Source organism: Jaculus jaculus, chromosome X (genome assembly GCF_020740685.1).
Source record: "Jaculus jaculus isolate mJacJac1 chromosome X, mJacJac1.mat.Y.cur, whole genome shotgun sequence".
Taxonomy (NCBI): Eukaryota; Metazoa; Chordata; class Mammalia; order Rodentia; family Dipodidae; genus Jaculus; species Jaculus jaculus.
The window spans coordinates 54,601,264-54,617,410 of NC_059125.1; the positions used below are offsets into that span (position 1 = coordinate 54,601,264).

General features: G+C 43.4%; 1 protein-coding gene across 2 annotated transcripts in view; it reads right to left on the reverse strand.

Annotated features, from left to right (window-relative positions):
- Positions 1 to 16,147, reverse strand: part of Gnl3l (G protein nucleolar 3 like) — a 56,601-nt gene that overhangs the window by 16,322 nt on the left and 24,132 nt on the right. For both annotated transcript variants that reach the window (XM_045140975.1, XM_045140976.1), the window contains 8 exons: positions 15,149 to 15,232; positions 14,669 to 14,804; positions 13,618 to 13,721; positions 7,361 to 7,505; positions 4,368 to 4,455; positions 1,847 to 2,021; positions 1,610 to 1,752; positions 1,199 to 1,335 (listed from right to left, as the gene is read on the reverse strand). In XM_045140975.1, coding sequence (XP_044996910.1) covers positions 1,199 to 1,335; positions 1,610 to 1,752; positions 1,847 to 2,021; positions 4,368 to 4,455; positions 7,361 to 7,505; positions 13,618 to 13,721; positions 14,669 to 14,804; positions 15,149 to 15,232 — 1,012 coding nt within the window. The remainder of the gene's footprint in view (positions 1 to 1,198; positions 1,336 to 1,609; positions 1,753 to 1,846; positions 2,022 to 4,367; positions 4,456 to 7,360; positions 7,506 to 13,617; positions 13,722 to 14,668; positions 14,805 to 15,148; positions 15,233 to 16,147) is intronic.

Here is a 16,147-nt window from a genome sequence, read left to right on the forward strand (position 1 = left end):
ATGCTGCCATGCCTAGCCATAAAAGGTTTCTGTAGTATCTGTTGGGATGTTGCCTTTTTCATCTCTAATTTTATTAATTTGTGTCTCTTCTCTCTTTCTTTTGGTCAGATTTGCTAAGGGTTTATCAATCTTGTTTATCCTTTCAAATAACCAACTCTTTGTTTCATTGATTCTTTGGATTTTTTTGTTGTTGTTGTTGTTTCTGTTTCATTAATTTCTGCCCTAATCTTTATTATATCTTCCTGCCTACTTATTTTTGGTTTGGCTTGTTCTCCTTTTTCCAAGGCTTTAAGGTGAACCATTAGGTCATTTACTTAGGACCCTTCTAATTTCTTAATATAGGCACTTAACGCTATAAATTTACCTCTTAGAACTGCCTTCATTGTGTCCCAGAGATTTTGGTATGTCGTGTTCTCATTATCGTTTGACTCTATGAATATTTTTGATTTCCTTGTGATTTCTTCATTGACCCATCATAAAAGGTTTCTGAAAGGGATGTTTCAATCCACTCCATGTTCCAAGAGACAGGAATGGAGCCTCACATTTCCTGAACACCTAAAGGTACCAATCTACCAAAAGCTCAGTGTCAACCCCTACCCCATGGCCCAGATTACACTTCTCTACCTTATAAGACAGTGAATTAAGTTTAATGCTAATTAAACTTATACAAAGTCCACATAGCAGGCTGGAGAGATGGCTCAGCAATTAAAGATGCTTGCTTCCAAAGCCTGACAGCCCAGGTTCGATTCCCCAGGACCCATGAAATGTACAAAGTGGCACGTGTGCTGTGGCAGGAAGCCCTGGTGTGCCCATTCTTTCTCTCACAAATAATCAATAAAAATACTTTTTAAAACTCAAGGGACTGGGGAGATGGCTCAGTGATTAAAGTCCCTTTCTTACAAAGCCTGACAGCCCAGGTTCAATTCCTCAGGACTCACATAAAGCCACATACACATAGTGACGCCAGCATCTGGAGTGAGTTTGCAGTGGCAAGAGGGGGCCTGACACACCCATACTCACTCTCGTTCTATCTCTCTCTCTCTCTTTCACATGCACACGCACACACACAGAAATTTATAAATCTTATTTAAAAAGCAGTCTAAGTAGCATCAGGGCAGAGGAGATCAAATATTTGATCTACCATCAGATCTGGGCTCCGCTAGGACAAAACCATATGAACCCACCTGTCCACACTTACATTCCATGGTGTCTTCATTGGCCTGCTCAGTATCCTCAATGTCAAAGACCTCAGTCATCTCCTTAACAATTTCAGCACTAAGATGGGTGGGCAGAGTGTGGGTAGGTGGTGGTGGTATATAGAAGCTGATCTTCCCACTGCATTGGGAGTGAGGAGAGGTTGGTGGTAATGTAACTGAGAGAACAAATGACCAATCAAAAAGTAGATGAGCTTGCAAAGAAAACAATGAGGGACAAGAAAACTCCCCAGAGTGGTTTCTGAATAATGAGTTGAGTTGTCTGATAATTACTGGGCATAAAATCCTGAGGAAGACATGCCTGGTTCTTTGGCTGTCCCCTATCTTGGGACTCAGAAAGGGAGGCTGCCCCACGGGCTTCAAGAACATCACCTCACACGTAGCCCCTTCCTCACCTCACCCAGTCAGCCAGGACAGCCTTGGCAGCCTGCTCTTGACTGTAAATGCCTCCCTTCTTCTTCTTCCCCAAGCGATGGGCCACTGCAGTCAGAAAATGCTCGGTAGTCTGGAAGCCCGACACACCATAGTAGTTTGAAATCTGGTAAAAGGAGGAAGGAGAGAAGTCATGAGGGAAAATAAGGGGCCCTTGGAGTAGTAGGGCAGGGCATCCACCAGGGGACCTTGCTACATACCTCTTCCAAGTTGCAGCGCTGCAAAATAGTCTCCACTGGGGTCACAGGGTCTGCCAGCTTCTGCACATCAACACAGTTGCTCAGGATGGTACCCACCTCTGAACTGGGTCCTGGGACAATGCCTGGAGCATCCAGCAGTCTGATGTACTTGTCTAGGCAAATCTCCTGCATGAATCTGGGGCAAGAAAGAAGAAAGGCTTGAATGTATCTGGCCTCCAGTTACAAATGTTGTACCTATATAAATCAATAAATGAGGTAGGAGGATCACCATGAGTATGAGGCCACCCTGAGACTACAGACTGAATTCCAGATCAGCCTGGGCTAGTGTGAGACTCTACCTCAAAAAATATATATATATAGATGTGGTGGTGTATCCCTTTAATCCCAGCTCTCAGGAAGCAGAGGTAGGAGGATCACTGTGAGATCCAGGCCACCCTGAGACTATATAGTGAATTCTAGGTCAGCTTGAGCTAGATTGAGACCTTACCTTGAAAAAACCAAAAAATAAAATTAAATTAAAAGAAATGAACAAACAAATAAATAAATAGACAAAATTTTAAAAAGAGGGCTGGAGAGATGGCTTAGCAGTTAAGGTATTTTCCTGCAAAGCCAAAGGATCACAGTTTAACTCTCCAGGACCCATGTAAGCCATATGCACAAGGGGGTACATGCATCTGGAGTTCGTTTGCAGTGGCTACAGGACCTGGGATGCCCATTCTCTCTCTCTCCGCCTCCTTCTCTCTCTCAAATGAATAAAATATATATATATTTAAAAAAATTAAAACAAGAAGAGGGTGTCTTTTAGATAAGGTAGAGACATAAGACCAGGGGCATTTAGAGAGAGCCCTAAAGCCCTGAAGCTAATTCTAAAATGTAACCACTGTCACTGGGGACTGAGTTTCAGGATCTGGGCAAGCTGTGAACTGAGCCTTAGCTGCTTCAAGTAAACAAGGTATGCATGAGTAGCCAAATCTTGCAATTAGAAGGCTTCAATGAACTAATGAAGCAGAGAGCCAGGCCCACACCTAGGACAGGCCTGGTAAATGAGGGCTGTCAGTAGAGAGAAGGTAGGCGTGGTGATTAACACCTATAATCCCAGCACTTGGGGTAGGGACAAGAGGTAGGAGGATCACTGTGAGCTCAAGGCTAGAATGGGACTATAGAGTGAGCTCTAGGTCAGCTTGGGCTGGAGTGAGACTCTACCTCAAAAAATACATACAAGGGCTGGAGAGATGGCTTAGCAGTAAGTTCTTTGACTGCAAAACCAAAGGACCCCAGTTCAATTCCCCAGGACCCACATAAGCCAGATGCACAAGGGGACACATGCATCTGGAGTTTGTTTACAGTGGCTGGTGGTCCTGGAGTACCCATTCTCTCTCTGCCTCTTTCTCTCTCTCAAATAAATAAATAAATAAACAAACAAACTTTTAAAAACAGGAGGGGGAGGGGGGAGAAGGAAGGAGAGGAAGAGAAGCGGTTAAGGTGCTTGCCTGCAAAGCCAAAGGATGGACCCAGGTTCACTCCCCACATATATCTGAAACTTATTTGTGGTAACTGAAGGCCTTCATGTGACTGACGGCCACATGTGCCCCATTTTCTCTCTCTTGCTCTCAAATAAATTTTAAAAAAGAGAGACTAGTTGGAAGAGGGACTCAGTACTCAATGGAGTGGTTACAGGGGAGGGTGGTAGGAAGGGATTATGATCATGGTATATTGTCTATATGTAGGGAAGTTGTCAATAAAAATTTTTAAAAGGGGCTGAAGAGATGGTTTAGTGGTTAAGGTACATGCCTGCAAAGCCTAAGGACCAGGTTCAGTTCCCCAGTACCCAAGTAAGCCAGAAGCATAACGTGGCACATGCATCTGGAGTTCATGTGCAGTAGCTAGAGGCTCTGGTACCCATTCTCTCCCTCTCTCAAATAAATAAATAAACTATTTTTTGAAGTTTTTAAAAGGGGGCTGGAGAGATGGCTCATCAGTTAAAAGTGTTTGTGTGTAAAGCCTGATGACCCAAGTTTGAATCTCCAGTGCTCACATAAGGCAGATGCACAGTGGTGTATGTATCTGGAGTTTGTTTGCAATAGCAAGAGGGCCTGGCATGCCCATACTGTCTTTTTCTTCCCCACTCTCTCTCTCTGCTTGCAAATAAATACATTAGTTACTTATTTTTTCAAATTTTTTGTTTATTTTTATTTATTTATTTGATAGTGGCAGACAGAGAGAGAAAGAGGAAGACAGAGAGAGAATGGGCGCGCCAGGGCTTCCAGCCACTGCAAACGAACTCCAGACGCGTGCGCCCCCTTGTGCATCTGGCTAACATGAGTCCTGGGGAATTGAGCCTCGAACCAGGGTCCTTAGGCTTCACAGGCAAGCGCTTAACCACTAAACCAACTCTCCAGCCCTAAATTAGCTAATTTTTTTAAAGCTTAAAAGAAAGCATCAGATGATGGTCTAAAATTAGAAAGACACATGGGCTGAACGATGGGAGCTGGGGAATGGTAATGTGAGGGCAGAGGCTTACTTGGTGACCCCAGGAACAGCTCCAACATTGCACGCACGGCTGCGCTTCAGGCTGTTGATCAGACTGCTCTTCCCCACATTGGGAAGGCCTGCAAAGTCACAACAGATAGCTTAGATCATAAAGGAAAGTGCCCACAGGAACGCAGGCTAGCCTCTGTGAAAGAGGGCCCGGCAGAGGGAGTGACCAGGCCGTGGACAAGCCAAAGAGAGCCTGACTTCCTGTCTTCCTACCTTTAACAGTGCCTGAGCCCCAGTACAGCCTTTTTTAGCTCTCTCTTGATAGCCCTGAGCATACATGTCCCTCTAGATATGACACCCACCTCCCACCCCAATCAGTCTGGAGAAGTGCCACTCCATCTAAGGTCTTGCAGACATAATCCAACTGACGGTGAATATGAAGAAGGGCCTGCGAAACAGAGGGCCATCTGTTCTGGTGTGTTCTCCAGACACTCGTCTCTCTGTGCAGCTGTCTTTGCCTGTGGCGTGTCTTTGTATTTGAGCATCTGTGCACCGCTCTCGATCTAGGGATATCTTTGTGTGTTTCTCTACCCCTGGGCTCATTATCCTTTTGTTGTTGTTGTTCTCCTGTGTTTGTACTGCTGAGGTCTAAGTTCTACACAGGATTCATCCCAGGATCCTGGAAGTCTCCCTGGCTCAACTGGCCAGTTCAACAGCAGATTGGTAAGCCTAACAGCACAGCACATTTACTTTAGCTCAGGAACATTACATTTCTATATATTTACAAAATTCACTTGTACAGCAAACATCAGCTGCAAATTCAATGCTCAATTTGCTAAGTGCCTCATGAGGCTCCCCATATATCCTCCAAAGGTGAAAACGGACTACACCACGGGCTGCAGGTTTGTCAGACTCCTAGGTTTCACCCGAGCAGTCTTAAAAATGCATTTTTAGCCAGGCGTGGTGGCGCATGCCTTTAATCCCAGCACTCGGGAGGCAGAGGTAGGAGAATCGCCGTGAGTTCAAGGCCACCCTGAGACTACAGAGTTAATTCAAGGTCAGCCTGGACCAGAGTGAGACCCTACCTCGAAAAACCAAAAAAAAATGCATTTTTAGTGTCTTTTTAAAGAAATTTTATTTTGTTGCGCATGCACGCACAGACACACGCACAAATCAGTGCTTCTTGCTACCACAAGCAAGCGCCGGGTGGAGGCACCACTTTCTGTACCTGGCTTATGTGGGTACTAGAAAATCGAACGCGAGCAGCAAGCTTCACAAGCAAACTTTAACTGCTCAGCCATCTCCCCAGCCTGGAAATATCATTATTATTGTCCCGTATGTGTGGACTGTTTCACTGGTCCTACATGTGTGCCTGAGAGGATCTCTTGTACCTGGAAGTCTATACTTGGGAGTTTCTTGGTCATTTTCATTTCAAGTATTACTGCTTTTTCCTGTTATTGTATCTCTTACACAGTCTATTACCCTCATAACTCCTTGTTTCTTGGTATCGGTATCTAAGCATTGTTTCTTACTCTTGTCACTGTCCTTTCTCTCTGATTCTACCTACCTCACCAATCCTATTTGTTCGTGTGATTCCCTATATGCTAATTCCCTCAGCCTGTGACCAAGTTCTTCCTCTCTGGAGTTTGTCTATAGATATACTCCCATTCAGGTTCCATTATGGCCATTTTTCCTGTGTGCCTCCCTGTCTCGAATTTTTCCCTATATACAAATTTGACCTACCTCATTATAGATGTTATCTGTTTATTTGTCTCTTTCTGGAACTCTGGATTGCATCAAAGAGTTATACTGTATCTAGGCATATGTGAGTCTACTATGGCGTTATTTGCTTTGGGGGAACAGAGCCAGGGTGAATGTGGAAGGACTTGCATCACATGCATTTTGCTTCTGAGTTTGTATGTGCATGAAGATGTACAGCCTCTGTGTACACCCTCTGGCTGTGTACATGACTTCACACGTACAGATCTATGTATGTGTCTGAGGATCTGTATGTGTATGTAGGTCTATGATATATGTTCCTCCATGTCTATGTACCTCTCTCTGAATTGATCTGCATCCCTGTATGTTTTTTGGGGATCTATGCCTGCACGTGTACATATGCGGAGTATTTCTGTCCTTTCCATACTCCTCAGCAAGTCTCCACATATACAATTATGTTTGTTTTATTTTTGCAGAAACTGAACCCAGCGTCTCAGTGACACTAGGCAAGAGCTCTACCACTGAGTTACACCCCAGCCCTCTTTGCACTTTTTAGTTTTGAGACTGTCTCGGTAAGTTACCCAGGCTGGCCTTGAACTCAAAACTTGCAATCCTCTCAAGTAGCTTACAGGTCTGTGCCTAGTGAGGCTTACCCATGTATCTGTTTTGATGTCCCTTTTGGCATTTCTCCTGGGTGTTATTTCCTTTTCTCCCTGCATGTCTCCATCATTTAAATTTGTCTCGTGTCCATTCTCCATCAACTCTGTAATCTGGAATCTCTGCTCTTCTCCGGTCTTCCTGTGTCTATTCAAGTGTGTGCATCTAGATATTCTCAGTGGATCTCAACTTTCTCCAGTGTATCTCAGCTTGAGTTTCCCACCCTGATGATCTTCCCTTATCTCTCATAATCCCCGAATTCCCCTTTTATGATATCTCACACAGTATTGTGGTTTCATAAAACCTCAACTCTACCTTGCCCCTCACAAGGCTGAGGTCCACAGACCCCCTTTTTGGTTTTCTAGACACTATGAGGCATCTGAAAAAGGGTCACACTTCCATCTTACAGCTCTGACAAGATGAGATGTTGCCAACTCCAAGCTTGGCACCATGTATTTGAACCATGGTTCTAATAGTCAATACACAGTGGTGATTGTGAACACAATTCCCCATGACTACCACCCAAATTACAAATCCTAACACCATGCCAGAACCCTACCTTCTTCCTCAAAAAGGCAACACAAAATCCCCAGGACAGGATCCCTCAATGACATTCCTGCCCAAGGAAGGAGCCAGGGCCTCATGCTTATTTGCCCTTACCTACAACACCAACGCGAATATGGGTGCGAACTTCACCCAGATGGCAATAATTCCCCAGAATTCTCATAAGGTTTTCAGCTCCAAAGCAGGCTTTGCTTTTTAGCAGCAACTCAGGGGCATGCTCAACCGGAACACTACACCGATTCTGAAAAATGACAGATATTACAGAACAGGTGTCAGGGAAACGTTTAAGATCACTCTATGATCACTAAACTCCCTGGCCTGAAACAGGGCTGCTCACAAAGGCCCAAAATACCAGCTACTTTCCCACTATTCTCTTTTATTTCCAGTGAATGTATCTCTTTATCTCCAGTTTTCTCTGTCCTTGCTCCTGATTCCACATACATATCTTTTGTCTCCCACAACAGGCAGGTAGAACTCGAGCTTTGTTTGGTTAGAGCCAGGATATTATCCATCATAGTCTATCACAGACCTATGAAGCAAAGCTTATTTACCTTTTCTTTTCTTTTGAGGTAGTTTTACTCTAGTCCAAGCTGACCTGGAATTCACTCTATAGACCCAACCTGGCCACAAACTCATGGTGATCCTCTTACCTCAGAGTGCTGGGATTAAAGGTGTGCGCCACCACGCCCAGCTGTTTACCTTTCCTGAGCCTCTGCTTCAAGTACACAAAAGGGATGTTTGCCCTCTCTGTCAGTGCAAGGGTGACAGGGTGCCTGGCCCAAAACTGACTTTCCCTGGACTCCCTCACACTGTACAAGGCCATTCCAGTCTCCACACTTTTATGACTGATGACACTTACTCTGCCCAAAATACACTTCCTCCTCTTCCTTTTCCCTTATTTAACACATTATATTTTCTTTTTGAGGCAGGTTCTCACTCTAGCCCAGGGTGGCCTTGAACTCATGGCCTTCCTCCTACCTGAGATGCAATTAAAGGTATTCATCACTACAATCGGTGGCATGTTATTCCTAATGTCATGAAATTAGCAGTAACCTAAACATCTCATCAATAAGAAACAAGCTTAAGTTAGAAAACTGTTCCTCAAAAAGAATGTTTTCATTCAGTGGCAGCCATAGGACACTCTGAATGGTACACTTACTGCAGTGTTTTGTTTTGTTTTGTTTTGTTTATTTGAGAGCGACAGACACAGAGAGAAAGACAGATAGAGGGAGAGGGAGAGAATGGGTGCGCCAGGGCCTCCAGCCACTGCAAACGAACTCCAGAAGTGTGCGCCCGCTTGTGCATCTGGCTAACGTGGGGCCTGGGGAACCGAGCCTCGAACCGGGGTCCTTAGGCTTCACAGGCAAGCGCTTAACCGCTAAGCCATCTCTCCAGCCCTACTGCAGTGTTTTAACTACAATAAGTTTGCTGTTTATATCTCTGTGAAATTAGGAGAATTTGTGGTTGAATTTTGCCTTAGCTGCCACGGTTTTTCACAACATTCCTAATGGTTTTCAACTGCAGTTAAATGTACTATAATAGAAAATTTACCCTGCCATTGAAGTTGATTTCTGTATAATTCAGTATCATGTGGTTTTGTGAATTTTAGGTCTTAACATTCTTAGTGTTTTTTTCTTTATTTTTAAGGGAGAAAAACCAAAACACTAGGCAAAAAGGAATGGCTTTCTTGCAACTAGTCAGTTAAAACAGCAACTCTCACCACAAGTAAAGCCTCTAGTTTCTTTTGACCTCCTAATGGTTAATTTCAAAGGGCAGAAAGACTTCAGACTACTTACTAGTCAGTAGGGGAAGAGTGCGGGAAGAAAGCTTAAGCCACGTTTGCAGGGACAGACGATTACTGTTAGAAAGGGCCATTTTGTGCTAAACTGCAAATTATTGGAATTTGATTTTTTTTAACTAAATGAAAAATTTCATATCTCAAAGTATTTAAAACATCTTCCATCCACAGAATTTGTCTTTAATTTTGTAAATATCAAGTTAGATAATATTTATTTTGTATATTTCTATGGGAAAATAATGATTTTAATGTTCTGACACCTGTGATTATCTGTCAGTCTTTACATTTTAACTTACAGTTTTATTATTTAAAGTTGATATGTTTTTGATTTCTAAACAAACAACTAAATGAGAAAATTCTGACCCTAAAAAAAAAAAAAAGAAGGGCTGGAGAGATGGCTTAGCGGTTAAGCGCTTGCCTGTGAAGCCTAAGGACCCCGGTTCGAGGCTCGGTTCCCCAGGTCCCACGTTAGCCAGATGCACAAGGGGGCGCACGCGTCTGGAGTTCGTTTGCAGAGGCTGGAAGCCCTGACACACCCATTCTCTCTCTCCCTCTATCTGTCTTTCTGTGTCTGTCGCTCTCAAATAAATAAATAAATAATTTTAAAAAAATAAAGGTAAAAAAAAATGTTTTCAGGGCTGGAGAGATGGTCCAGCGGTTATGACACTTCTGTACAAAGCCTAACAACCCAGGTGCAATTCCCTAGTACCCATGTAAACCTGGATGCACAAAGTGGCACATGTATCTGGTGTTCATTTGCAGTGGCTAGAGGCCCTGAAGCACCCATTTTCATTCTCATATTCTTTCTCTCTCCTTCCAAATAAATAACATATTTGGGCTGGAGCGATGGTTTAGTGGTTAAGGCACTTGCCTAAAAAGCCTAACAACCCGAGTTCAATTCCCAACCTCCCATGTAAAGCCAGATGTATGAGTGGAACATGCATCTGTAATTTCGTTGCACTGCTATAGGGCCCTGGCATGCCTATTCTCTCTTGTCTCTATTCTCTCTGTCTGCTTACAAATATATGTGTGTGTGTGTGTGTGTGTATGTGTGTGTGTGTGGTTTTTTTGTTTTGCTTGTCGAGGTAGGGTCTTACTGTAGCTCAGGCTGACCTGGAATTCACTGTGTAGTCTCAGGGTAGTCTTGAACTCACAGTGATCCTCCTACCTCAGCCTTCTGAGTGCTGGGATTAAAGGTGTGTACCTACTACACCTACCATAAATCTTTTTTTTTTTTTAAAGGATGTTTTCAGCCCAGAGTGCTGGCACGTACCTTTAATCCCAGCACTCGGAAGGGGAAGGTTGTAGAATGGCCATGATGAGTTCAAGGCCACCCTGAGACTGCATAGGGAATTCAAGGTCAGCCTGAGCTAGAGTGAGCCCCTACCTCCAAAAAAAAAGAGGGATGTTTTGACTACAGAGATGGCTTAGCACCTGAGGCATTTACCTGTGAAGACTGGGGACTGAGGTTCCATTCCCCAGAACCAAAAGTAATGCATGAAGTGGCACAAGCATCTGGAGTTTGTTTGCAGTGGCTAGAGGCCCTTGTGTGCCCATTTTCTCTCTCTTTCTCAAATAAATAAATAAATAACATATATTTTTAACTTGGGCTACAGAGATGGCTTAGTGGTTAAGGTACTTGCCTGCAAAGCCTAATGACCCAAGTTTGATTCCCCAGTACCGGCATAAAGCCAGATGCACAAAGTAGCACATGCATCTGGAGTTCATGGCTGGAGGCCTTGATATGCCCATTCTCTCTGTCTGTCTGTCTTCATTCTCTTTCTCTCTCTGCTTGCAAATAAACAAATAAAATTATTTTTAAGAAGAAAAAAAGTGGCTGGAGAGATGGCTTAATGGTTAAGGTGTTCGCCAGTGAAGCCAAAGAACCCTGGTTCAATTCCCTAGGACCCACATAAGCCAGATGTACAAGGTGTCATTTAGAGTTCATTTGAAGTGGCTGGATGGCCTGGTGCGCCCATTCTCTCTCTCTCCTCCTTTCTCTCTCACTCTCAAATAAATAAAGATTTAGGGGGGGACACTTTAGGGCTACAGAGTTAAGAGCAGTTAAAGCACTTGCCTGAAAGTGAAAGGACCCAGGTTCAATTAACCAGGACCCACATAAGCCAGATATACAAGGTGGTACAAGCTTCTGGAGTTCATCTGCAGTATGCCCATTCTCTCTCTCCCCTTCCCCCTCCCTCCCTCCCTCTCTCTCTCTCAAATAAATAAAAAAAAAATTTAATTTTTTAAAAAAGATTTTTTTCACAACATTTTTGCCATCAAAAATGGCCCAAAAGTTGGATAGAGTATATAGCTCATAGGTAGACTGGTTGCCTAGCATGTATAACAGTACAACATCCTGGGTTTAATCCCCAGAACTAAAGGGGGGGAGGCCAAAAAATTTTAAATGAGATATATTATTTCTCAAAGACTTGAGATCTTAACGCTATCTGATACATTCAATGCCCATTGTAATATAAAATGACTGTTTTACATGAGGATCTCCAAAAAATATTGATTTGAGAGAGAATTACACGAACCCAGGAATCAGAAGGAGGCCTACTTATAAAAGCATAAAGTTTGAGCCCAGAAAGATGGCTCAGTAGCTAAAGATACTTGCTTAAAAGTGTGCTGGCCTGGATTCAATTTCCCAGTACCCAAATAGGACTAGATGTACAGAGTAGTGAATGCATCTGAAGTTTGTAGTAGTAAGAAGCCCTGGCACATCCATACTCTCTCTTACTCTTTCTCTCTCTCTCTCTATCCATCTATCTATCTCTCCCTCTCTGCTTACAAATAAGCAAATAAAAATATTTATGCTGGCTGTGGTAGCACTCGTCTTTAATCCCAGCACTCCGGAGGCTAAGAGGATCACCAAAACTTTGAGGCCAGTCTGGGACTACAGAGGAGTTCCAAGTCAGCCTAGGATAGATACAGTGAGACCATGCCTCAAAAAATAGAAAAAAGGGCTGGAGAGATGGCTTAGCGGTTAAGCGCTTGCCTATGAAGCCTAAGGACCCTGGTTCGAGGCTCGGTTCCCCAGGTCCCACGTTATCCAGATGCACAAGGGGGCGCACGCATCTGGAGTTTGTTTGCAGTGGCCCATTCTCTCTCTCTCCCTCTCTGCCTCTTTCTCGCTCTGTCTGTTGCTCTCAAATAAATAAACAAACAAACAAAATTTAAAAAAAATAGAAAAAAAATGGGCTGGAGGCAGATGCACAAGGGGGCGCACACGTCTGGAGTTCGTTTGCAGAGGCTGGAAGCCCTGGCGCGCCCATTCTCTCTCTCTCCCTCTATCTGTCTTTCTCTCTGTGTCTGTCGCTCTCAAATAAATAAATAAATAAAAATTTAAAAAAAAATGGGCTGGAGGGATGGCTTAGCGGTTAAGGCATTTGCCTACAAGGCCAAAGGATCCAGGTTCGATTCCCCAGAACCCACATTAGCCAGATGCACAAGGGGGCACAAGCATCTGGAGTTCGTTTGCAGTAGCTGGAAGCCCTGGCAAGCCCATTTTCTCTCCCCCTTTCTCTGTCAAATAAATAAATAAATAAAAATAAAATACTAAAACAATAAAGAATAAAAAGTTTTCATAAAGAATTTTAAAAAGGCCAGGCGTGGTGGTACATGCTTTTAATCCCAGCACTTAGGAGGCAGAGGTAGATGGACTTCCATGAGTTCAAGGCCAGCATGAGACTACATAGTGAATTCCAGGTCAGCGTGGGCTAGAGTGAGTCCCTACCTGGAAAAAAAAATTTTTTTAAGTAAAAAACAAAAAAAGAATTAGAAAAAGAATAAAAAGTTTAACGCTGTCAAGTATTAGCAAAGGTATAGATTAAGATGCCATCTCACACACTCATGTACCCCAGTGGTAGGAGGATACGTTTGTAGGGTTATTATAAAGGACAATTTACTAGCACCTAAGAAAATATAAAATGCATAAAGCCCACTTAACCCCATCTATCTACATGCCAAAAAGATATGTACAAAGCAATTTGTAGCAGCACTGGTTATGATAAAGAGCAAGTGGAAACTAACGGCTGGGGGGTACTTAGTGGCACAGCTTTGGTATAACAAGCAGCAGTCCTGGGTTCCATCCCCAGCACTACAAAAGAAAACAAAAAATAAACACCAAATTAAAAGAAAAAAATGTTCCCCAACATCCAATTTCCACAGAAGCACCACTGTTTCTGTAACACTTTTAATATTTTTCAAGAAAATGTATTTCTATATTAATGATATCAATAGGAAGTATCATGATGTATTTTAAAGAAAAAAATGGAGATATATTTGAAAAGTAAACAAGTAATTAAACATATTTTCCAAATCTCCTATAAACAGTTTGTATTACAATCCCACAGCTGAAAAAAAATGTTTCCTGCGGGGCTGGAGAGATGGTTCAGTGGTTTAAACACTTGCCTGCAATGCCTAAGGACCCAGGTTTGATTCCCTAGTACCCACGTAAAGCCAGATGCACAAGGTGGCGCATTCATCTGGAGTATGATTACAGTAACTAGAGGCCCTGGTGCATCCATGGAGGCCCCAATCCCATATTTACCAGATTTTTGACCTGATGCTGGGTACTAGCTTTGAAGGCCACAGTTGGCAGCTCATTGCGAAGGTATTCCAACCACTTCTTGACAACTTCCTTGGGAACCAGGTCTGAGAAAAGTAAGACCAGGTGGGACTCAAGAACAATGTTACCTCCATTGTTATCCCCAAAGATAAATCTACCCACACCTGAGTTGAGGCCTCCCTCCTACCAACATGTCTCTGCACGGACCCTATCAGTCCTGCCTAAGTCCCCACGATGGCATTACAAAGGACAGACTGGTCTCATAAAAAAAAAAAAATAACAAAAGTTGAGATGAGATTCACACCTAAGTGAAACCCATACCATGTCATCTTCTGCCCAAGTGTTTGGGTTCAAGATTGGGAGACAGAGGTTTCCAGGACTGGACATAGATAACTCAAAATGAGAAGAAAGGGGAATCAAAAAGCATATAGACCTTGAGAGATGGCTTAGCAGTTAAGGCACTTGCCTGTGAAGCCTGAGGACCCAGGTTTGATTACCCAGAACCCACATAAGTCAGATAGCTGCACATAGTAGTACATGCATCTGGAATTTGTTTGCAGTGGCTAGAGGCCCTGGCATGACCATTCTCTCCTTTTCCCTGTCTAATAAATAAATAGATAAAATGAAAAACAAACAAACAAAAAAGCCTGATGCAGCCAGGCGTGGTGGCACACACCTTTAATTCTAGTACTTGGGAGGCAGAGGTAGGAGGATCGCCATGAGTTCAAGGCCACCCTGACACTACAGAGTGAATTTCAGGTCAGCCTAGGCTACAGCAAGACCCTACATCAAAAAACCAAAAAACTTAAAAAAAAAACAGAAAAGGCATATGGGCTTGGACTCCACTCCTACCCCATGCTATACTCAGAATGTGTCTGTTTATGGATATCAGACAAAATTCCTTTGAAAACCAGAACAAGAGTTCCTACTGTGCATGACTGAGGGTACTGAGTTACTGGGTCTCAGTGTCTAATCTGAGTTAACCTTAGTTGGGGCCCCTTCCCTGTATCACCCAAACCTGCCCAATCCTTACCAATCTTGTTTAAGACCAGGACCAGTTTCTTGCTGCCTTCTGCTCGCAGGACAGCCTCCTCCATTTGGAAACAGCGGCAGCCCAATGGGTCTCTGGCATCCAAGACTTCCAAAATCACATCAGCATATTCTACCACCTGTGCAGCAGAGGATATGACGTTTGAAAAAGAGACTTGTGTAGCAGCCACACCAGCTAGTGAAAGAAAAGGTCTCCATCTTGGTCAGAGAAAAACAGAAATGAAGGGGAAATGAAAATGTACTGGCTCCTGCCCAAAAGGTGTTAAGAAATGGATCCCCATTATCCAGATGTGATGGCTCATTCCTGTAACCCTTGTATTTAGGATGCTGTGGCAGGAGGATTTCTGGGAGTTCTAGACCAGCTATACAGTGAGCTCCAGCCACACTATGCTAACATGGCCATGTTTCACAGATAGCAAGAGAAAAGAAAAGAGAATAAAAAGATAAAAATGGACCACTGTACCTTACGGAACTCCTTGTAATAAGCCTTCCTTGTGGCTTTGTCATCCAGCTGAGGGAACATATTTAATTCCTGTAAAACTTCCTCCTAAATGAGAAAAAAATAGAGAGAATGGCCCAAGGTGAGAAAGAGGATGAAGGTAATAGGAAGGGGGAAGGGAGGGAAGATGTACAAAAAGCTGAAACTGGGAATACAATGTGAGTCTCCGCCCACCTATGTAGCATCAAGCGAAAATGCTGGGAACCAGAACAAGAGTAGGAAAAAAACAAACAAAAACAACCAGGATTGGTGGCACACGCCTTTAATCTCAGCACTTGGGAGACAGAGGCAGGAGTATCACCATGAAATTGCGGGTCAGCCTGGGACTATGGAATGAGTGCCAGGTCAGTCTTAGCTAGAGTGAGACTATACCTCAAAGAAAAATAACAGAACAAGAGTAGATGGTACTAGGATGGAGAGATGGCTTAGCAGTTAAAGCGCTTGCCTGCAAAGCCAAAGGACCCAGGTTCGATTCCCCAGGACCCAAGTTAAGTCAGATGCACAAGACATAAGTATGTGTCTGGAGGCCTTGGCACTCCCATTCTGCCTGCCTCTCTTTCTCTCTCAAATAAGTAAATATGTTTTTAAAAAGAGTAGATGGTTTCATGTGGTACACATGTGCCTTTATGTGAGCATATTTGAGCACTAACCAGAGGCCTGCTGATGTACAAGGGGTGTGTGCAAGGGGCAATGTAAGAAGAAGGCATAAGAAAAGCAATCTATGGAAGACATGAATGAGGAGGCAAAATCTGTACCATACATCAGAGAAGGGAACCTGAGTTAAACAAATGCAGCCTGTTCATATTGTTTGTGAGACAACAAATGCCAGAAAAGGACAAAGAAGGTAACATCTCCAGTATATATGCTCCTGTCTCTCAATCCTTTCTTCATACTCTCTCTCCTACTCCCTACACAGCCCAGTCTTACTTCCAGTTCCCAACCTCACCACTACTCTTATCTTTG